We start from the raw sequence: 24,356 nt of genomic DNA on the forward strand, positions 1-24,356 counted from the left end.
CTGTACCACGCTAAGGTTTAGAAAGAAGGAAATCCCTTTGAACCATTTATACTGTGTTGACCACCCGACTCACCTGTCTGTGAGGGTACATACCTACAGTGCATTCGGAAAGTATTCAGACCCTTTGACTTTTTCCACATTTTGTTACGTTAGTCTTATTCTAAAAAGGATTCAAATGTTTTTTCCCCCCCTCAAAATCGACACACAATACCCCATAATGACAAAGCAAAAAAAGGTTATGAATTTTTGCTAATGTATTAAAAAAAAAAAAACTGAAATGTCACATAGTACTGAGTAAAGGGTCTGAATACCTATGATGAAGAACCTTTGGCAGCAATTACAGCCTCGAGTGTTCTTGGGTATGACGCCAGAAACTTGGCATACTTGTATTTGTATTTGGGCCATGTACCGTCAATTTGTAAGTCGCTCTGGATAAGAGCGTCTGCTAAATGACTTAAATGTAATGTCATGTAAATGGGGAGTTTCTCCCATTCTTCTCTGCACATCATCTCAAGCTCTATCAGGTTGGATGGGGAGCTTAGATGCACTCCTGCATTGTCTTGGCTGTGTGCTTAGGGCCGTTGTCCTGTTGGAAGGTGAACCTTTGCCCCAGTCTGAGGTCCTGAGCGCTCTGGAACAGGTTTTCATCAAAGATCGCTGTACTTCGCTCCGTTCATTTCCCCCTGCTTGATACCAACTAGTCTCCCAGTCTCTGCTGCTGAAAAACATCCCCACAGCATGATGCTGCCACCACCATGCTTCTTGTCCCATCGCGCTCTAGCGTCTTTGTGGCGGGCCAGGTGTACGGTGCTTCCTCCGACACATTGGTGCGGCTGGCTTTCGGGTTAAGTGGGCATTGTGTAAAGAAGCAGTGCAGCTAGGCTGGGTTGTGTTTCGGTGGACGCATGGCTCTCGACCTTTGCCTCTCCCAAATCCGTACGGGAGTTGCAGCGATGGGACAAGACTAACTACCAATCGGATACCACAAAATTGGGGAGAAAAAGGGATGAAAATGTAAACAAAAGAATGATGGAGGCCACTGTGTTGTTGGGGACCTTCAATTGTACAGAAATGTTTTGGCACCCTTCCCCAGACGTGTGCTTCGACACAATCCTGTCTCGGAGCTCTATGGACAATTCATTTAACCTCATGGCTTGGTTTTTGCTCTGACATGCACGGTCAACTGTGGGACCTTATATAGACAGGTGTATGCCTTTCCAAATCCATCAATTGAATTTACCACAGGTGGACTCCAATCAAGTTGTAGAAACATCAAGGATGATCAATGGAAACAGGATGTACCTGAGCTCAATTTCAAGTCTCATAGCAAAGGGTCTGAATACTTATGTAAATAATGTGTTTTATTTTAACACATTTGCAAAAATGTCTAAAAACCTACTTTCGCTTTCTCATTATGGTGTATTGAGGAGGAAAACATTTAAATTGAATCAATTTTAGAATACAGCTGTCACGTAACAAAATTTGGAAAAAGTCAAGCGGTCTGAATACACTATGTACCTTTGTTTGTGCGCACCCTGCACACCTGTCACATAAGAGTGTGTGTCAAGTGATTAATTCATTAGCACAGTGACATGCTAACGGGGGCACCGGGTCCCTCTACTAGAGCAGAGCAGTCAGCCAAACAGCGAATCATGGAACAGATCACAGTGATTAGAACAGAAACAGCCTGTAATTAACACAGTAGGCAGCCACCTGATCCAACACCATACATTACTGAGACTTACTCACTTAGTAGCATTACAGGGCCATAAAGAGATGGGGAAATGGCTGCTTAACACTAGAATGGTCAAGGGGATCATTTTGACCCAATATTTATTTATTTATTTATTCAATTTATTTCACCTTTATTTAACCAGGTAGGCAAGTTGAGAACAAGTTCTCATTTACAATTGCGACCTGGCCAAGATAAAGCAAAGCAGTTCGACAACATACAACAACAGAGTTACACGTGGAGTAAAACAAACATACAGTCAATAATACAGTAGAAAAATAAGTCTATATACAACGAATTAATATGAATTTACAATATGAATTTACAATTTAAATAGCTCTGCCATTTTTAAAGATATGCTCCACTCCGTCCTGGACTTTTCCTAAATATGTCTGTATTTCACACACGTAAGTTGTTAGAATTTCAAATGTGTTAAGCAGTTAAGAGGACAAAAAGGCTACTTTTTCAAATCAGCCTACAGAGAGTCACATGCAGGTAAGACGTTTTGATTTCTATATAGTATCAGAAAGAGCAGATTCTGAGCTTTCCAAAACACTTACCATTGCCAAATGTAAAATATTATTTTGCAAAAATAAATAGTTTAAGACTAACCACTGTTCCATGCACTCCACATGTGACCACATGGCAACAGTAACAAATTGGCCAAATAAAAATACGATTGTGTCTTTGAAATCATGTTTTTTTTTGTATTCTAATGTTACCCAAGACCTCCATAAATGAAACCAAAGTATTATTTTTATGATTGCATACATGCAATGTATTTATTAGGCTGTTAGAATGTTGAGTCAAAATGACTCCTCATTGGCCTGAAGGGGGGTCCAAAGAGGCCAGGTTTTTCTAGTGTTTAAGAACCAGCAATACAGTAACAGCAGAAGTAGGAAAGTTGTTTTGAGGGATATATACCAGACTTGGTGCCAATTTCATTCAGGAAGTGAATTTAAATTACCCAAAATCCTTACTGCAAATATATGGGACTGGAGTCTAAGGTTTCAATACTGCCACAGACTAACTTGTTGTTATTCCCTGCCTCTCACAATGGGAAGGGAAATTCCCAGGGTCTTTGGGCAGTGACGTAGTGTGTGTGTGTGTGTGTGTGTGTGTGTGTGTACTAGGGCCTTTTGTGGAAGATGACGGAAAATACTACAACGTGCCAAGAAATCGCAGACATTCCTATATGATGGCTGTCTGACAAGTCTTTCCGGAATGACACTGCTGGCACACTAAGTCCCCAGCGTGGCTGATGTAACCTAAAGAGTGGTTATTGTGGGTTTTTGCCTTTGTCACTGTACCTGCAGTGCCACATGAGACTGTGCTACCTTCCTACCGCTCACCTACAGGGTTACATAACTGTCCCCCCCATACAGAGACAAACTAGCACACGCCCTTCATCACCCAGAGACTGCACAACATAAGTCTCCCGCTGCCGGACTACAACACTCTGCCCTCAGTGTGGGATTGCCGTCTAAATGCTAGGTCAGGATGCTACGGAGAGACAGACAACTGCTAACATGCTAACCTTATCGACCACGTTGAGTGCGCTAGCGTCGCAAAAGAAAAATGTACACATACATGTTATTCAATCATTTCACCCGCGCGTGAACGAGCGTCTGTGTAGCCAAGCGCTAAAATAGAACTTGGATCTATTTGAGATGCGCCACAAAACCCCTCCTTATTGGATACTAACTAGGTTTCCCTTTTTACCTGTGGATTGAATTGGAGTAGAGAAAAACACAACTTTGTATGACTACGGATCAAAATTCTACAAAGAACCAGCTAAAAAAAAATAAAAAAATAAAAAAAGGGGACCATATGCATGTCAGGTAAAATAACAACCTAGTGTTCATCTTCCAGAATAAACTAGCCAGCAAAAGCTAGCTAGCTAAATGTCCATGAATGTTACACGTCTGTTTGGACCTGCCCACAAATGAATATAGTTGGTTATGATGGACGCAAACGAGTGGCCTGTGTAGTCAGCAAGTAAGTGTTGGCTTGGCCATGGATATAAGAAAGTCTGTAGAATGGTGATAAAGAGGGAGGAAAAGAGGGCGCAGAAGGAAAGCAATCAAAATCAGCTACACAAAAGATGGCTTTCTATTTAACATTACGATTTACTGGAAATTCACTAAGTCCATAAATACACAAAACTCACCTTCCGGATTCCTTGTAAGCAGTCGAGAATAGTCAGGTTGTATGTGCAACTTCCAAATGAGGCGTCTCTGAAAATCAAAGAGATGAAGGAGTGAGTGAGACATTAATTGAAAGATGAGTGAGTTATCAAGTGTCGCAATTACCACATTGGAGAGATTGGAACGACAATATACTGAAACACAAACAAATATGGAACAAAAATAAAAACGAACATGTAAAATGTTGGTCCCATTTTCATGAGCTAAAATAAAAGATCCCGGAAATGTTGAATATGCACAAAGTTTCTCAAATTTTGTTCATATCCCTGTTAGTGAACATTTCTCCTTTGCCAAGATAATCCATCCACCTGACAAGTGTGGCATACCAAGAAGCTGATTAAACAGATTACACAGGTGCACCTTGTGCTGAGGACATTAAAAGGCCACAAATGTGCAGTTTTGGTCACAACACAATGCAACAGACGTCTCAAGTTAAGGGAGCGTGCAATTGGCATGCTGACTGCAGGAAAGTCCAACAGAGCTGTTACCAGAAAATGTAATGTCCATTTCTCTACCATAAACTGCCTCCAACATTATTTTGGATAATTTGGCAGTACATACAACTGGCCTTACAACTGCAGACGACGTGTAATCATGCCAGCCCAGGACCTCCTCATCCGGCTTCTTCACCTACGGGACCGTCTGAGGGGGGCTGGCTATGCCCACCCATGGCTGTGCCCATTCCCAGTCATGCGAAATCCATAGATTAGGGCCTAATGTATTTATTTATATTGACTGACTTCCTTCTATGAACTGTAACTCAGTAAAATCGTTGAAATTGTTGCATTTATACATTTGTTCAGTATGTGTATTTTGGTGTTTTGCGGGTACTATTTAATTAAGCTGCCAGTTGAGGACTTGTGAGGCATCTGTTTCTCAAACTAGACACTAATGCACTTGTCCTCTTGCTCAGTTGTACACCGGGGCCTCCCACTCCTCTTTCTATTTTGGTTAGAGCCAGTTTGCTCTGTTCTGTAAAGGGAGTAGTACACAGCACTGTACGAGATCTTCAGTTTCTTGGCAATTTCTCGCATGGAATAGCCTTCATTTCTCAGAACAAGAATAGACTGACGAGCTTCAGTAGAAAGTTCTTTGTTTCTGGCCATTTTGAGCCTGTAATCGAACCCACAAATGCTGATGCTCCAGATACTCAACTAGTCTAAAGAAGGCCAGTTTTATTGCTTCTTTAAAATCAGAACAACAGTTTTCAGCTGTGCTAACATAATTGCAAAAGGGTTTTCTAATGATCAATTAGCCTTTTAAAATGATCAACTTGGATTAGCTAACACAACGTGCCATTGGAACACAGGAGTGATGGTCGCTGATAATGGGCCTCTGTACGCCTACGTTTTCTATTTCATAAATAAATCTGCTGTTTCCAGCTGCAAGTCATTTACAACATTAACACTGTCTACACTGTTTGATCAATTTCATGTTATTTTAATGGACAAAAATGTTTGTTTTTCTTTCAAAAACAAGGACATTTTTTAGGTGACCCCAAACTTTAGCTAGTACTCACCCCTATCAAAACACAGCAAACATCCCCATTGCACATACACAAATCAGAAACCACTGGTCCATATTAGAACATAAAATCCAAACATTTCATCATCTCATCTTTTGTGGGACATGGGCATCAAGAGGAATGCTCCAATTGAATAAGTCCTTGAGCCAGGACAAGTGATGTCACCATCCACTTCTCAGGTGACACAGTGACCTTGGATACTAGATAGGCCAACGACAAAGGAGAACAAAAAGACATTACTTTGGGAAAGAACGCTTGAGACAGGGCAATGGGGAGATCAATGTATATATTCATGGTGAAAACTGAAAACATAAAAGACATTCGTCACGTTCTTAAGGAGATGTTGCGTGCAGAGAATTGGCCCTAAGAAAGGAGACCAGTGAATGTGGGAAGACATATCTTTCTAGAGACAGCTTTTCACGAAATCAAAGCACTTGCATTGCGGCCTCAGCTCATTTGGCATTCTCCAATGCTGACAAAAAAAAAAAATGTATTAATCTATAAAACACAGCTTCCCTGTTTCACAAACACACAATTTCGCACGCACAAAATCTCAAATAGCACATTATGCGCGCATGTACTTAATTCCTCATTTCATAGGCATATTGTAGCTGGCAGAAGAATCTGGGTCAAATTCAGCTGTTTGTTCTCGTTCCTCTCTCTAGGTCGGAGTGCTGCTGCAGGCTGGGAGCGCTCTGTTACTGACAGGAGCATCAAAGTGAATAGCAAAGGTTCAACCAAGAGCCTTCAAGAGGCCACCTACACAAAGTGGTGTGTCAGAGACACGAGGAGTTCAGTTACCGTGACACCACTCACAACACAAAACAAGGTGTTTCAGACACAAAAGGCGGAAACTGTTTGTGTATGTGATTATATGCCGTAATGCAGGGGTCTCCAACTGGTAGATGGAGAGCTACCAGTTGCTCGCAGCCCACCTATGAGTAGCTCACAAAATCATTCTGAAAGTACATGCATTTTTTTTTTTTTCATGGTTTCCATTGCCAACTATCAAACAAATCTCACAAGTATTAGACACCTCAAGCTCCTGGCTACTACCCAATCAAAGCCACACTGACATTATCCCTCCCCTGGTTAGCCCCCACTGGCTTAAAAACCTAAACATAATATCTGCCAGCAATATTGCCCCCGTCTGTCTGTTTGGTGCACGCATTTGTCTATCACTCTGTGTGTAGCCAATTAGTGATGCTAAATGATACGTCTTGTTGGTATAAAGACATTCCCTAAAACCTTCTCAATTAAGTGTTAACTGCAAAGTGGGCTTACCTGACAGTACTACAGTGTCAGTCAAAAGTTTGGACACCTACTCATTCGAAGGAGAATGCCAAGAGTGTGCAAAGCTTTCATCGGCGCAAAGGGGTGGCTACTTTGAAGAATCTAAAATATATTTTGATTTAACACTTTTTTGGTTACTACATGTGTATTATTTCATAGTTTTGATGTCTTCACTATTATTCTACAACGTAGAAAACAGTAAATATTAAGAAAAACCCTGGAATGAGTAGGTGTGTCCAAACGTTTGACTGGTAGTGTATATCGTGATTATTGGTATCAACTGGGTGGTGATGTTTTTGCATAACATGTTTGTTTTGCCATAACATGTGCTGCAGCAGTAGGCATAACAGCAGAAACATTGCTAGACCGACACATTCCACTCTCACTAGATAGGCAATTAAAAGGGGAATAACAATTTAAAACAGACCTAAAAAACATCAATTTGTTGTTCTCTATGAAGAATTGTAATCTTGAGAGTAAAAAAAAAAGAAAAATGGAGAAAAAAAATCCCAGAACAGGAGAAAGCTAACTGGGGGAGAAAAAAAAGAGCAATTTTGTGTTAGAGCATTAATTTAAAATGGATTACATTTAGATTGTGTCACTGTCCTACACACAATAGCCCATAATGTTAATTCTACTTTATGTTTTAGACATTTCTACAAATTAATTAAAAAAAAGAAAAGCTGAAATGTCTTTAATCAATAAGTATTCAACCCCTTTATGACTGCAAGCCCAAATTGGTAATACATTTGCTTAACAAGTCACATAATAAGTTGCATGGACTCGCTCTGTGTGCAATAATAGTCAACATTATCTTTGAATGAATACCTCATCTCTGTACCCCACACATACAGATAATTGTAAGGTCCCACAGTCGAGAAGTGAATTTCAAAACACAGATTCAACCACAGACCAGGGAGGTTTTCCTACGCATCGCAAAGAAGAGGACTTATTGGTAGATGGGTAAAAATAAAAATGCAGACATTCAATATCCCTTTGAACATGGTGAAGTTATTAATTACACTTTGGATGGTGTATCAATACACCCAGTCACTACTAACATACAGGCGTCCTTCCTAAAGCAGTTGCCGGAGAGGAAGGAAACCACTCAGGAATTTCACCATGAGTCCAATGGTGACTTTAAAAAACAGTTACAGAGTTTAATGGCTGTGATAGGAGAAAACTGAGGATGGATCAACAACATTGTTGTTACTCCACAATACTAACCTAATTGACAGAGTGAAAAGGAAGCCTGTACAGAACACAAATATTCCAAAACATGCATCCTGTTTGCAACAAGGCACTAAAGTAAGACTGCAAAAAATGTGGCAAAGAAATGAACTTTATATCCTGAATACAAAGCATTGTTTGGGGCAAATCCAACACATCATTGAGTACCACTCTTCATACTGTATTTTCAAGCATGGTGATGGATGCATCATTTTATGGATATGCTTGTCATCGGTAATGACTATGGAGATTCAGGTTAAAAAGAGAAACGGTATGGAGCTAAGCACAGGCAAAATCCTAGAGGAAAACCTGGTTCAGTCTGCTTTCCAACCAACACTGGAAGACAAATTCACTTTTCAGCAGGACAATAACCTTAAACACAAGGCCAAATATACAACACTGGAGTTGCTTACCAAGACAGTGAATGTTCCTGAGTGGCCGAGTAACAGTTTTGACTTCAAATCTACGGCAAAACTTGAAATGGCTGTCTAGCAATGATCAACAACCAACCTGACAGTGCTAAAGAAAACACTTTATTTATTTTTTAAATTGGCAAATATTGTACAATCCAGGTGTGCAAAGCTCTTAGAGACATACCCAGAAAAACACAGCTGTAATCACTGCCAAAGTGGTGTGAATACTTATGTAAATTAGATATGTTTTAACTTTGTCATTATGGGGTATTGTGTGTAGATTGGTGAGATTTAAAAAAAAATATTTCATCCATTTTGAATTCAGGCTGGAAGAACAAAATGTTGAAAAAGTCAAGGGGTATGAATACTTTCTGAAGGCACCGAATACTGACAGAAAACATCTGTTGTACACCAAGGACACAGGGGAAAATTGCAGGGTAGAAGAGAAGAGTGTGCCTATTTGAAAGTCAAAAAAACTAGTAGCTTGCAAAGTTTAACATTTTTTTAGTAGCTCTCATGCTAGAAAAGGTTGGAGACCCCTGCCATAATGTGTGCCTACAAACCGTAATGCAGGGGTCTCCAACAGGTCGATTGCAAGCTACCAGTAGCTTGCAACCCACCTATGAGTAGCTCGCCAAACAACTCCGAAAGTATACTACATTTTTCATGTGTTCCATCGCAAACTGTCAAACAAATATCACAACTATTAGACACCGCAAGCTACTGTGTAATCAACACAATATTGACTTTATCCCACCCCTGGTTAGCCACTATTGGCTTAAAAAGCCAGACCTAACGCAATATCTGCAAATTCATTTCCAGCAACATTGCCCCCGTCCGTCTACACATGGTGCGTGCATTTGTCTATCACACCGTGTGAAGCCAGTTGATGTGATAACTGTCTTGTGGGTTGACAGAAATACTTTCCCCAAAACCTTTCAAATTAAATGTTAACTGCAAAGTAGGCTTACCTAGCAGAAGTATATCATGAGTAAGTATATCATTTGTATCTATTATTTGCAAACTCTGCCATGAAATGAGCAGCAGCAGTACAGAACCGTCACTAGACAGGCACATTGCTCACTCGCTAGATTGGCAATAAAAAATTTTTAAAAAAGGGACATTACACACAAAAAACATCAATTTTTTTCGTTTTTTTTTCCCAGACCCCAGCCCTGAAAAAAAGATTGTGATTTAACAATTGACATGGCCTAAGAACATCCAATTTCATTGTTCCTTTACAAACAATTGCAATTGGAAAAAACAACTCTTAAACCAGGAAATATACAACTGAGAAAAGAAAATTTAGAAGAAAAAAATGAAAAATACCCCTTAGAGTGGTTTATTGACAGAAAACAGCATACAAGAGAAAGTAGTGCACTAAGGACCAAGGGAAGAGTTGCAGGGGAGAAGAGAAGAACGTGCCTATTTGAAAGCTAGAAAAATACATTTGTAGCTTGCGACATGTTTAAACATTTTTTTAAAGTAACTCATGCTAGAAAATGTTGGAGACCCCTGACGTAATGTGTGTCTATGTACTACTGTGAGTGTGTGTAGGTCCGTCCATTTCCCTCTCATAACATTGTAACAACCCCATCCAAAAACCAAACTCCAGTCCGCACAGTCAGCTACTAACTATGGGAGGTGAGGATCAGGGGAGCATCTGTGTCCCACTGTTCTCTACACACACACACACACCCCCCTCTGGAGGGAGCCACTGGGGAGAGGTGGGAGGAATAAGGTCAAAGGCCCAGTTAGAAATAGACTTTCTAAAAGTAGCCCAGCGATACCCATCAAATCAAGTTCAAAGGAAACTAAATTGTGCTGGCAACGCAGAGTGGTGGGAGGAGGATTGGTCCAGCCTTCATTACACAAGTACATAGAAATAGGGCTGTAGCGGAGCTGGGAATGCTCCCAACTAAAGTGCGGGACATGAGAGCATAATTATCGAATGAGAACACCATCTCCCCTCTTCGCCAATCTCTACTCGTTCATTCTCCACCCAACACAACAAGTTACATAAGTGCCATCCCTTTAGCTAGGGGCCATTAGAGCTTATCAAGTAAACTGACAAAGCTCCATTCTTCTCCATTCACACAGCCCCGTGGCCCCGGCAAGAAGGCCATCTTTGTGGGCGACACAAGGCCCCAATTAAACCAGAGAGCGCCAATAGAGGCATCGGCACAGACAGGAGACAACGGGGCTAACTGCAAACACTGCAGCGCCTATGATTCTTCTATGACCAGGAAGACTCTCCAAAGTCGTACACATTGTATTCAGATCGGTATTTTCTTTTGGTGGATAGATACAATGCTTCGTGGTAAGTTAGTGAGTAAATAAAGGAGTGGAAGGGTAGTCGGAGAACATAGGAATGTCGTGACGATAGGGCTAAATTGTAACCAAGCACTGACAAGAGAGAGAAGTCAGCAAGGACAACTAGGTTCAGTGAGATATCCTAATCTCTCATCTGTTTGCTACCAACACAGGGGGAGTCCATGGGACTATATGATATTATTCAGCTTCAACTCACCAAACACACTGACAGGTTGAGACAAGCCCTAAGGGTGGATATCTGTCACAATCATAACTCAGGCCAACAATGCCCAAAATCGACCATAGAGCCTGGCTGCTGACCCATGTCACACAGCAATGAATCACAGACCATGTGTACAAGACAGGTACAGAATGCAATCACAGGTCAATGTAGGGGCAGAGAGCAGATACAACAGCTCTTGACACAACAGCTCTTGACGTGCCTTCACTTTACTTACCCACCCTCTGTCCCGTTCCTGCTCCCACACATCACATCTATATATCCCCAACCCCATCACTAATTCCTCGCCACCATGTGAAATTGAGTTGGAATGCGGATGGGACTGATCATGAGGGTGTGACTCACTCCACAGTTCAATAGGAAGGAGCTGATGAGGTAAGGCTATTCGCTACCGAGCACGTACGTACACACACGACTATAGCCTTGTTCCTGTTCTGTGGCCTGTTCAATGCATAGACGATCAAACAATGGACAATTCCGTCAACAAACCGTGACCACGTCGACTGACCCCAAATGACCAGCTGGGATTACAGAAGCCCCACCTGACCCAGTATGGGGCGGCAGGTAGCCTAGTGGTTAGAGCGTTGGTCTAGTAACCGAAAGGTTGCAAGATCGAATCCCTGAGCTGACAAGGTAAAAATCTGTCATTCTGCCCCTGAACAAAGCAGTTAAACCACTGTTCCTAGACTGTCATTGAAAATAAGAATTTGTTCTTAACTGACTTGCCTAGTTAAATAAAAGGTAAATAAAATAATAAATAATAGTACCAAATTAAAGCAGCGGCGCTAATCTAATCTAGCCTGACAACTCACACTAAATTCTTCCACTGCTCTGCGGGTTCACTACACACTTCAAATGACTTCAATTAAGGCAGTATGACTGAGATGAAGAGGGGCATTTTACAAAACAGTCATCAGCGATTGGATTGTCTCTAACCAATCAAAGTATCAATTCGCGTTCGCATTCGGTGAAGGGTCAGGGACGTACTCTGATCCAGACTTATTGCGGAGAAGCTGCTAATGTCCATGGACGTGGTTTAGCGTTTGGCCTGAGCAAGGAGTCTGGGTAGCCAGGCAAAATCTAATCCAGCTATCCATTCTAAACCGTACACTCCCTCCAGATGCATGAAAACTGCTTGTTTGTTTGTGTTATATGACAAGTGAAACCAACCAGGCTAACAAAGATTAAACCATTTTACACACCTAACAATGGCGAGTGAAGGGAAAAGATTTGTTTATTCAATTTTTGTCACGCCCACTCTAAAAATGTAGCACAATCCTTTTAAAGAGTGAGTCCGCTGATCCACAACAGGCACAGATATCTTATGCCACGAGAAAGCAGATTAACTACATGTTATGCTGGGGAGAGAGAGAGGATGTGTGTGTTCATGGAGTGGGTAGAATATGCAGAGTAAAACAAATACAGTTCTGTTTTGGAGAAGGCAGGCATAATAACTGACTAAAAACAATTGGAGGCTAAACTTGTAGAATCTAGATTTTTTTTGGTCAATGCCACAAGCCTGGGACTACCAAAAGACCTTACATACATGAAGTATTATTACAATCCGAGAGCACACCAATTCGTCTGCTTTTTCCAGGTCTAATAACTGGTTTTGATGGACACGAGAAACTCCGGAAGTTATTTTAGCCTCACATGTCATGCGTCATACATATACACACAGGCCCAATCTATTGTAAGACATGCACCCTGTTAATAAGAGGATTAAGGGAAAATGACGACGAGGATGACAGAGAGGGAGGCGTCACAGGGGACTGATTATACTGTGGAGCTGTGACCCATGTCTGTGCTGTCGGGTTGCATGACAGAGTTATTACAGAGTATCAGATGTCCCAGGGACAGACAGGGCGTCACAGTTTCAGGTGACACAAACAAAAACTGGGGAAGCCTCTGGAGGTGGAAACCAGACAAGGCAGGGAAACAGACCAATGAACCAGTCCCATACACTAGGCAGAGCAAGCACAGTACGAAAGGTACGCGAGCTGCTTAAAGCCCAACAATAAGGACTGCAGAGACACAATGTAAAACAAAAACACCTCTAAGCTCAACCATGATACAAAAGGTAAGGCAATTAGCCAAGATGTGCTTCCAAGGCAAATATCCAATGATGGTTTCGGTGGTAAGAAACCATGCTGCTGTGTGATAGTGTGGACATGGCTTGTCTTACCTGAAGGGAAGGTATGAAGAATTGGAGCCTGAGATCAGAGCCCTGTAGGCCTCCTCTGGAGTCTTCTTCAGGTATATGACCTGAGAGAGGGAGAGGGAGGGAGAGATGGGGAAGCAGTTCATAAACCATGACTGAATTACTGAAACCACACAGCTTTCATTCCAGGATTTTGGTAATCCTCCAGCTTCCCGATTTATTCAGGTTAAAGCACTAACATAACATGGACGGGAGACAAGGACACAGAATGTGTCACACAGATGAGATTCCACAGGCAACAGCATAGGGGCCAGTAGGCCACGTCTCAGCACCAGGGGTTCTCCAAATGGAGGACATAAAAAGCACACGCTAGGTAAGTCATCCATTCATGAACGTGTTGCTCTCCCAGCCGTGTCAGCAAAGCAGGTAGCTCATCTGAACCAACGCTAAAAACGAAACACCGCGGAACTCAACACCTCAGCGTCCCACATCCATACAAGGAGTAGCACGTCAGTACAAGGTGTGTTCATAACATTTGGATGTAGAGGACCAGATTTAGCTAATTATTACATGTAAAAAAAACATAATTTAGAGGCTTGCAAAAAAATAACTCTGGACAAAGTAAATAAAGACAATGTGAACATTCCTCTGGAAACAACCGGTGAAAACTGCCCTGGGACCGGTTGGTCGTAACTCTACGTCCGACATAGAGTCCGAAGTAAAATGTGTTCTACGGCAGACATAAAAATGAAACCTGTTGCACAACCTGGGCGTTAGCCCGTCTACGTGCTACGCCTGGGGGCGTACATTCTATGTCTAGTAGAGAGAAGGTATAGGGCTTTCAACTGGGACAATCTTTCATGACACGCACAGAAAATAGCAATCTATATTTTCAAAAGGACGCGAGTTTCGTATTCATATTTCACAACCTCTGTGGGCTTTTTGAGTTGCCTATACGCGAGTCAATCGCAAAAATAACACACTTGATTTATACGCTACATTACAGCACGCTAAATGTGTCTGATCAGATGTCAGCAAACTAATAGATCCAATAACCAAATACAGACGGAGATTCAGTGAAACAGAATCACGTTGATTGATCATCAGACAAGGGTTTTTACTCGGAATATAGCCCAGGCTACTACATGAGTGAAGAGCAAAACGATCCACCTGTTATACTAGGCTAGCGTAGGCTACATTACATGCTAGCAAAATGTTCTGACAACTGATAGACAAGCAAACTAGATTATCATCATGACCGCGCTCCTGAATTTGGCTAACATTTTCCCAGCCTAATTGGAACCAAATACTCAAAACGAAGATTCTGTGAAAAGTCCCCCCACGGTTGTCTCAAAGCAGCGCGATAACGCTGTCCCAATCATAACAGTGCTGAAATTACCGTTGACAACACACGGCTGTTGCTTTAAAGTATCTAAAACGGTTGGATGACTTTGGGAGTTTCAGTAAGCAACACGATAAATGCCTTCAATGGCAGTCTACTTATTTTCGTAATTCAGTGATAGTCATTACCATGGTAATTACTGATTGATCCATACAGTTGTGGTTAAGAAAAGTCATGCATTGTGGTGGGCTTTACGAAGTGATGGGACATGCCTCGCAAAGTTTAGAACTGCCACGAGGATGGTACGGCCGCTGCCTAGCAACCATCAATATGAAGCATGAAATCTCATGAACGCGCATTGCTTACGCCGGACTTAGCTACGACTAGTCTTGTTTTTGGTTGGTGCAACAGGTGTCAATTCTGATCCCAAGTCAGACGTAGCTACGCCACCGACCTCGCATTTAAGACCAACTTTCTTACACCCAACTGCTGTAACAGGACCCTGGCGTGAACAATTAGCAAATCTGGCCTAGAGTGCCAATTTTCAAAGGTTGACTGGATGATTAGTCTCGACTAGGGGGCATGTATGGGAGAGTGGGCTTGTGAATGCAGCTTGTGTGTCAGTGGGTCTGGTGACATGGAGGCCAAACAGTGCATGAAGCCGGCGGCTTCTCAGCAAGTAGAACAGAGCTTTGTTATTCCTGCTCCCGCTTCATGAAATATTCACCAGTCAGACAATCGGATCCATCAAAAACGCACCAGATTAAACTATTCTGCTGGTGTGGGAGTGTGTTGTCCCACGTGATCCATCATACAGAATGTGGGCCAGCTGTTTGTCCCACATATAATCCTCTCGGGTTGAAAGCGGGTCATTTGTATTAAAGCGCAGCACCAAACTTCTGTAATGAGAGCAGGGCCAGGAGGGCTCAACAGAGCCCACACAATCACGTGACCGGATCAATGGAGACCCACTTGGAAGGAAAACACAGGGAGTAGCAGACCGCCCTGCCGTGTTCCCAGCACATTCTCTCCTTATTAAAAGTCAACACAATCCACATGATGTAGCTACAGAGGTTATAACAACGCAGACAAACATCACATCCCGTATCCCATCTAAATTGGTTAAATGCAGTTCATCAGGCACTATATTGATTTCTGAATGCTACTCCTCAGTGTGCATTTGAGAGCTAATGACTCGTGCAGCTGGGAGAAACTATATGGCCTGGTTGTGAAAGAGAACGTGATATTTCAGTGTCAATGAATGAAAAGTTCATATTGGGCATCGGTCAAGGTTCAGGCAAAATTTAGCTCAGCGCTTCGTTTTGTGCATCTACCCTGGAGAGATTGTCTAGGAAGGAATAAGTGATAGCAGCTTTAATTAGGGTCACCGAGTGACAGATTAGACACACCATCAGTGCAATACTCTTCCCACAACGTTATCAGTCTCCTATTGGCCAATACAGGAAATGTATTCTGCTGCCGCTCTGCACACACAAGCTTGTTAGCTATCTCTGGTTCAACGTTAAGCCAACGCTGTGAAGGATGCGAGTCACTGATTGGTGCTCTAGAAGCACTGATTGATTAATGTTGAGCTATATATAAAAACAGGTTTAAAAAGGAATGATATAAAATGTTACTTTATGGTTTGAACTGGTTCAGAACTTTTTGCTTGTTGGAAATGTGGAATGGAAGGGAAAACATGTATTGTTCCATTCAGAACGAAACTATTGAAAAATAATTTTCATTCCAACTCCGGCTTTGTTTACAAACAGAGTAAAACAGCTTATATAGTTTGGCTTCTGATGGGGTACAACAGTTAAACTAAGCTCATGAGGCATTTATAAGTTATAATTCTTCAAGAATCAATTGGTACATATCATTCATTTATAAATCCCTTAAATAGCTGTATCCCCATTAAAAGGAAAGTTTACCCAAAATCCAGAAACTCCCAAGTGATTTCATACGTCAAAACAAGTTCAGTGGAGTTTAATTCTTGAAGTTCGAGGTGTTATTGTGTTATTACCATTGCACCATGTAAACATAAGGCCTAGGTGCTCTACAGGTTAGCATACAGTGCACTCTGAAAGTAGTTAGACCCCTCGACTTTTTCCACATTTTGTTACGCTACAGCCTTATTCTAAAATGGATTAAATAAAAAATGTTTCTCAGCAATCTACACAGAACACCCCATAATAACAAAGCAAAAACAGGTTAAAACATTTCTGCACATTCATTCTAAATAAAAAACAAAACTACCTTATTTACAGAAGTATTCAGACCCTTTGCTATGAGACTCGAAATTGAGCTCAGGTGCATCCTGTTTCCAATGATCATCCTTGAGAAGTTTCTACAACTTGATTGGAGTCCACCTGTGGTAAATTCAACTGATTGGACATGATTTGGAAAAGCACACACCTGTCTATATAAGGTCCCACAGTTGGCAGTACATGTCAGAGCAAAAACCAAGCAATGAGGTCAAAAGGTATTGTCCGTAGAGCTCTGAGACATGATTGTGTCGAGGCACAGATCTCGGGAAGGGTACCAACATTGTTTTATAGCATTGAAGAACACACTGGACTCCATCATTCTTAAATGGAATAAGTTTGGAACTACCAAGATTCTTCTTAGAGCTGGCCGCCCAGCCAAACTGAGCACTCGGGGGAGAAGGGCCTTGATCAGGGAGGTGACCAAGAACCTGATGGCCACGCTGACAGAGCTCTAGAGTGCCAGACGGAAGCCAGTTCTCAGTAAAAAGGCACATGACAGCCCACTTGGAGTTTGGCAAAAGCCACCTAAAGGACTCAGACCATGAGAAACAAGATTCTCTGGCTTGATGAAACCAAGATTGAACTCTTTGGCCTGAATGCGTCATGTCTGGAGGAAACCTGGCACCATCCCTACGGTGAAGAATGGTGGTAGCAGCATCATGCTGAGGGGATGTTTTTCAGCGGCAGGAACTAGTCAGGATTGAGGGAAAGATGAACGAAACAAAGTACAAAGAAATCCTTGATGAAAACCTGCTCCAGAGCACTCAGGACCTCAGACTGGGGCAAAGGTTCACCTTCCAACAGGACAATGACCGAGGGCAAAAAAGCCAAAAACGCAGGAGTGGCTTCAGGACAAGTTTCTGAATGTCCTTGAGTGGCCCAGCCAGAGCCCAGACTTGAACCCGATCTAACATCTCTGGAGAGACCTGAAAATAGCTGTGCAGCGACGCTCCCCATCCAACCGGACAGAGCTTGAGAGGATCTGCAGAGAAGAAATGGGAGAAACTCCCCAAATACAGGTGTGCCAAGCTTGTAGCGTCATACCCAAGAAGACTCAAGGCTGTAATCACTGTCAGTTGTTTCAAAGTACTAAGTAAAGGGTTTGAATACTTACGTAAATAAGGCATCTTTTTTTTATACATTTGCAAAAAAAATCTAAATACCTGTTTTTGCCTTGTCATTATTGGGTATTGTGTGTAGATTGATTAGCATATATATATATATATATATATATATATATATATATTTTATTTTTGCATTTTCCAATTAAGAACATTCAAAACAAAAGTGAAAATATGTTAGACAACAAAGGACAAAGTGACGGTAACAGACGAGCGTAATAAAAAATTACAATTATAAATACGGGCATACATAATACATAAAAAACATACATGATACATAAATCATAATAAAATAAATAAAAATAATAATAATGAGACATTGATTCATATGGTAACCTGCTGTAAGCTACATATTATACATTACGTGTGAAACATTATATAAGAATTATATAGAGATTCAATCAATGTGATGTGAGGGGAGATTCTCCATATAGTCAATAAAAGGTTGCCAAATTCTGTAAAATGTCTTTAACTTATTCCTCAAGCAGTAAGTGATTTTCTCCAGTGGGATACAACTATTAACTTCCGATAGCCACATTGCCACTGGCAGGAGGGAATCCGATTTCCATTTCAAGGCAATACATTTCTTGGCAATCGCTAGCAATATTTCTGTTAGCTTTATAGTATGACTTTGCCTAAGATTGGTGTTAGTATAGTTACCCAGTAGGCAGACCTCGGGGTCTAAAGGGAATGCAACCCCGTGGATTGAGGATATGGTATCGCATACCCCCTGCCAGAAACCATGTAGTTTTGAACACTGCCAAGTGGAATGGAGGAATGTTCCTTCATCTGAGCCACATCTAAAACATAGGGAGGAGATATCAGGGTTGAACTTGTGCAGTCTAGATGGGGTGATATAGAGCTGATGGAGGAAATTAAACTGGATCAGTCTGTATCTGGAGTTCAATGTGGATGTAACACCATCCCTGCATAGGTCACTCCATAGGCCCTCATCAAGATCAATACCCAGATCTTTTTCCCATCTAAGTCGGGGTTTATCTAGCTCAGGCAGTGTTAGTACTGACATTAGAGCATCGTAAACACGGGAAATGGTCTTGAGTAGTGGTTGGTCTGCATGGCAGAGTTGTTCAATAGGTGACATTTTAGGTAGGTTCCATTGTCCCTTGAGAGTCACCCTAATAAAGTTTCGTAGTTGTAGGTAGCTAAAGACATCCCTGTTAGACAAGTGGTATTTCTGTTTCAGCTGCTAAAAAGACGTAAGAACTCCCTCCTCATAACAGTGTTCCAGAAGAGTGATCCCCTTATGAGACCATGGTCTAAAGTTACTATTCTGGAAAAACATAGGGATCAATCTATTGTTCCATAAAGGGGTTTTAGGGGAGAGAAATCCCCCTCGTCCGAACAGCTCATGCAGTTTACACCATGCCAGGACAGAATGTATGATTAAAGGGTTGTCTGTCCTGGTTTTTATAGATTTTCTGTCCCATTTGTAAAACAATTCTGCCCCCGTGTCATCATTCATCTCAAGCTTTTCAATGTTCAACCATGAGGGGGAGGGACCATTGTCAAACCTCTGAGCCAGAAACCTAGACTGTGCAGCCCAGTAGTACATTCTAAAATTGGGGAGGTTTAAGCCCCCTTGACCGTAATCCAGAGTCAGTTTGTCCAGGCTAACCCTCGGGGTTTTGCCATGCCAGATAAACCGTCTGGTCAGCTTGTCGAGAGAGGAAAAGAATGCTGCGGGCACAGGGATAGGGAGAGATTGAAACAAATATAGAAATCTGGGCAGGATATTCATTTTAAATCACATTGATTCTACCCAGTAGGGTGAGAGGCAAGTCCATCCACCTACCCAGGTCACCCTCCACCTTTTGCAACAAGCCGGCCAGATTGAGTTTATAGAGGTTGTTCAGGTTACCATCCACCATTATGCCCAAATATGTGAAGCCCAGAGGCGACCATCGAAAAGGAAACTTGTGCTTGATGGTATGATGGTCAAAGACAGACAGCGGTAAGACTTCGCTTTTATCGAAGTTAACCCTATATCCAGAGAAAGAACTATAACACTGTAGTAGGATCTGCAAGTGAGAGAGGGAGTGTTCTGGGTTTGTTAGAAATAAGATAAGGTCGTCCGCAAAGAGTGATAGTTTATGGGTATGGGGGCCCACCTCAAAGCCATGTATGTCAGGGCACGATCTAATAGCCTCAGCCAACGGTTCGATGGCGAGGGCAAAGAGGTGGGGGCTAATTGGGCAGCCTTGTCTGTTCCCCCTATAGAGAGGGAAAGAGGAGGAAGTGATCCCATTGGTAGCATTCCTAGCTTTAGGAGATTTGTAGAGTGATTTTATCAAATTTACAAACACGGTACCTAAACCAAACTTTTCCAAAACGCGAAAGAGGTATGGCCATTCAACCCTATCAAAGGCCTTTTCAGCGTCGAGGGAGACTGCGACACTAGGTATTTTGTTTTTGTTAGCAAGGTGAATTATATCAAAGAACCTTCTGAGATTATTGGAGGACAGTCTATTAATTATGAAGCCAGTCTGATCTGGGTTGACCAGCAGGGGAAGACATGACTCCAGTCTCTTAGATAGCATCTTGGTGACCAGTTTACAATCTGTGTTAAGGAGAGAGATTGGTGACCAGTTTACAATCTGTGTTAAGGAGAGAGATTGGTCTATAGGAGGCGCACTTCAGCGGGTTTTTCCCTTTCTTGTGGATTACAGTAATTACTGCTTGAGAGAAAGACTCTGGAAAGCAGTTGTCTTCCCCAGCTTTTTTAAGTACCTCCATGAGGTAGGGGGCCAACAGCTCCCTAAATTCTTTATAGAACTCTGGAGGGAAGCCATCCTCCCCAGGAGATTTATTAGAAGGTGAGGATTTAATGGCTTCCACCAATTCAGGAACAGAGAAGTTCTCACTCAGGCGCTCTCTGTCTTCCTCTGACAGGCATGGGAGGTTGAGAGAGGAGAGAAAGGAGTCGATCTCCGACAGATCATCGCTTGATTGGGAAGTGTAGAGGTCTTCATAGTATTTCTTAAAAGGTATTATTAATTTTGGTAGGGTCGAAAGATCTCATTAGTAAGGGTTTCTATAGCATTAATTGTCCTCTTACTTTCCTCTGCTTTCAGTTGCCATGCCAGTACTTTGTGAGCTTTCTCTCCAAGCTCGTAATAACGCTGTTTTGATTTAGTGATGGCCCTCTCAGCTTGATGTGTGTTCAGAATATTATATTTCAGTTTTTTATTTACCAAAAGCCTATATAGATCTTTAGTTGGGCCTCTTTGGTAGGTTTTCTCCAGCTCAGAGATTTCAGATTCAAGGACATTCAGTTCCGCACCGTGTTTTCTCTTCAACCCTTTAGTATAGGAAATGATCTGTCCCCTCAGATAGGCTTTCAATGTGTCCCAAAGAATGAAACTGTCAGGAGTGGAGGGTTTGTTTGTCAAAGTAAAAATATTGATCTGCTCTTTGATAAATGCACAAAATTCAGGTTGCTTTAGGAGTGTAGGATTTAGTCTCCATCTATATGCTCCATTTACCTTGTTAGGAAGCATATATTTTTTTTAATCCATTTTAGAATAAGTCTAACTTTAAAAAAATATATGTAAAAGTGGAAAAAGTCCAGAGGTCTGATTACTTTCCGAATGCACATACCCTATTCATTTATGACGGGGGGTGAGAGACAACCGACATTGTGCCACCTTACATTGCGATAAATAGACAAAGGCTATTTAATATTTTGGGCTAATATGAAAACAGAAACCAAGTAACGGTCCCGCTCAGATGTTTGTGATAAACAATCATTCAATAAAGTAAAGTTAAGCTACTTACTCATTAGATATGAAGAAGAAAAAAATCCAGGACACCAGGGTTTATGGGCATCAAAATCCCTGTGATTGCAAAAGCAAACTAACTGCTCCTCATCATTACGTATTCAACATAACGTATTCAAAATCTCTGCAGCACAAACATTCCTCATTCGAGGAATTGGAGCATAATTGCCAAAACAGCACCACCAGTCTGTTGATCCTGGCATGGGTTGGGTCAGTGGTGCAGCTACTGCTGCGGCAGCTAGGGCAGCGACGGCCAACTGAAGCTCAATTTGCCTCAATTCTTCATCCAAATACTCAGGCTCAAATAAATAGGGTTCGACGACACCGTCGGCAACTTTCCAGTAGAGTTCTTCACAACTTGCGAGTATTTTGTCGTCAGACAGATTTGTAGGTTGTTGTTTACCTTGTATAACTAATGTGTAACGCGGTCTACACTTCTCAGAAAAAAAACACATCTGGGAATAAGGTCATAATGTGAAGTTTCTACATAGCAGGGATTACCCCGAGAGCACACATGCACAGTTGTTATCCATCTCAGCTACTGTGGCAGTCGCCAACATAAAACAATTATATCAATTAGGGCAAATGTTTCAAGTGTAAAAGTACACATTTCCTGACTCAAAACCGCTAATACTTTTGAAAAAAATACCTAATTTGGATGTCAGACAGATTTGTAGGTTGTTGTTTACCTTTAAATAAAACAGTACACAATTTCTGAATCATCAATTCACTAGCAATGAAGCAGCGCGAGGCCTGCATCCAGCACCGTCACGAGTCACGTGACCCTTTTTTGCAGCTGTTTCAGTACAGCACTACATGGAGAGAGAGGGGGGGAGAGGGATAACTCCACTTAACTATGTACGGAATCCCTTGGTTTGTGGATTTTGGGTAAACTTATCCTTTAAGGTGAGTGGATCAAATCCTATTTGTTGTTAGAAAGTGCAGTACATCAAATTCTTTCGAGCATGGATAAATATTGAAGAGCATCTGACCATGTGTCAATATGGCTAGTGTGCATCAATATGGCTAGTGTCTAGACATGCTGAGAGGACAAAGCTAGCATGGAACCTTAAGTACAGCTGTGCATAGGACAGTAAATTATACAGGGTTTACTTCAGGGGTGTCTGTTGTTTGGGGAGGACCAACCATCTCCTGCCACTGTTATCCAGGACAGGAAGCCAAATCCAGATTATAATCCAGCATGCCCCCTGCTGCAACGCTACTTATTAATATCTCCTCCCAGAGCCATGTGGCCTGCCTGGGCTGCTATCAAGACAAAGAGTGCTATAGACAAAAGGCCCTATTCAATCTAACCCAGGCCAGCAATACAATATTACTTGGGGATTTAGATAGGCTAGCTAGTTAAGAAACTGTAAACATGGTTGAGATACACAACAACTGTGGTTTATCAATCATGCGTTTAGCCATTAAGGGCCAAAACCAGAATGAAGCCTGATATAGCCTATATCGTGCTTACCATAGAGGAGGGTCAAGTCCAGGTTTATTAAAGCTTCTAGATGCTGGGTATCACAATGGAAATATTCTGAGTAGGGCCTTAAGTTACATACAAAGGTTGTCATGACCGACGCTGACCCCCCCGTCTGTTCCCTTGGGGTAAGGACTGGGCACAGTCCACTGAGTGAAACACTACTGACCCACATTGCCGGAGATAATCATCATGTCATCTACGGCATCTGTCATAAGGCATGTCATCATCACAGCACAGCAACAGCAGATAAATCCCCTCGTTTACTGCCACGTGACAGAGCACCCAGCTGGCAGGGGATGCCGTCACACATTACAGTCAAAGCTGGTATCTGATTGGAAGCGAAAGGACAGCCTTCAACCATGGATGGCAGCAAGGGGCCAAATTAATAGGGCCTAGTGCAACAGGAGCTGCTGGGCATTCAAAAGGGCTAGAAGATAGGGCCATTATGGCAGGACATTGAGGACAATAGGACTGACTATATATATCAGCAGCTCCCATCCGTTTCTGTTCTGAGTCAGACCTGGCTGTAATGGTTAAAACTGCACTGGCTGAAAGAAGCACTCAAAAAAGGCCTTGAATGACAACAATAGCGCCAAAACAAAATAAAAACAATACACTAGGGGAAATGTGCAGTTGAGCTGCATTACTTAGGGAGGTGCAGCATGACATAATGCACCAAAATACACTATTCCCCTTGCATAACTTCCTTTCCCTGCAGAGAGTGAGAGAGAGGATACTCACAGCATAGGCACCGATTAAAACAGCAGCGTTAGCCCTTTTCCGCTGGTCAAAGCTGGTGTAGTGTACGATTCGCTTTCTGGTCAGTGTGAAGGACTGCAGACAAAAAGGAGAAAACACACATAAGGAAAAATACTAAACGATTAAAACATCACATTAAAGCTATTTAGATTAGAACAATTGATGAAGATATTCAAACACTGGATGAGTCACTCTACTAAACCATGTCTAAACAACAATGGTTAGGTGACCATAGTACTGTACAACCTATGCATGATCATGCATTTATATGTGGCATAAACATACGCTAGGCCTATATAAAACAGTTAGTGGCAGTAACTAGAAATCAACAACAATGAACTCGTCAGCTTCCTATTTTCTACTCAAGAGAAAGATGCAAGAACATGGCAGTTTTGGAGCTAATTAATAGACCTGAAAGCACATCTGGTTCTGGCTTGTATATGATATTACATTATATGAAAGGTTT

The 24,356-nt window shown here is 41.9% G+C and overlaps 1 protein-coding gene across 4 annotated transcripts in view; it reads right to left on the reverse strand.

Annotated features, from left to right (window-relative positions):
* cdc14ab (cell division cycle 14Ab) overlaps positions 1–24,356 on the reverse strand; it is a 53,978-nt gene that overhangs the window by 24,662 nt on the left and 4,960 nt on the right. For all 4 annotated transcript variants that reach the window (XM_029706566.1, XM_029706565.1, XM_029706564.1 and 1 more), the window contains exons 4-6: positions 23,873–23,965; positions 13,140–13,219; positions 3,903–3,969 (exon numbers count right to left, since the gene is read on the reverse strand). In XM_029706566.1, the coding sequence (XP_029562426.1) occupies positions 3,903–3,969; positions 13,140–13,219; positions 23,873–23,965 (240 nt within the window). The remainder of the gene's footprint in view (positions 1–3,902; positions 3,970–13,139; positions 13,220–23,872; positions 23,966–24,356) is intronic.

This window comes from Salmo trutta, chromosome 22, assembly GCF_901001165.1.
Source record: "Salmo trutta chromosome 22, fSalTru1.1, whole genome shotgun sequence".
In the NCBI taxonomy this organism is placed as follows: Eukaryota; Metazoa; Chordata; class Actinopteri; order Salmoniformes; family Salmonidae; genus Salmo; species Salmo trutta.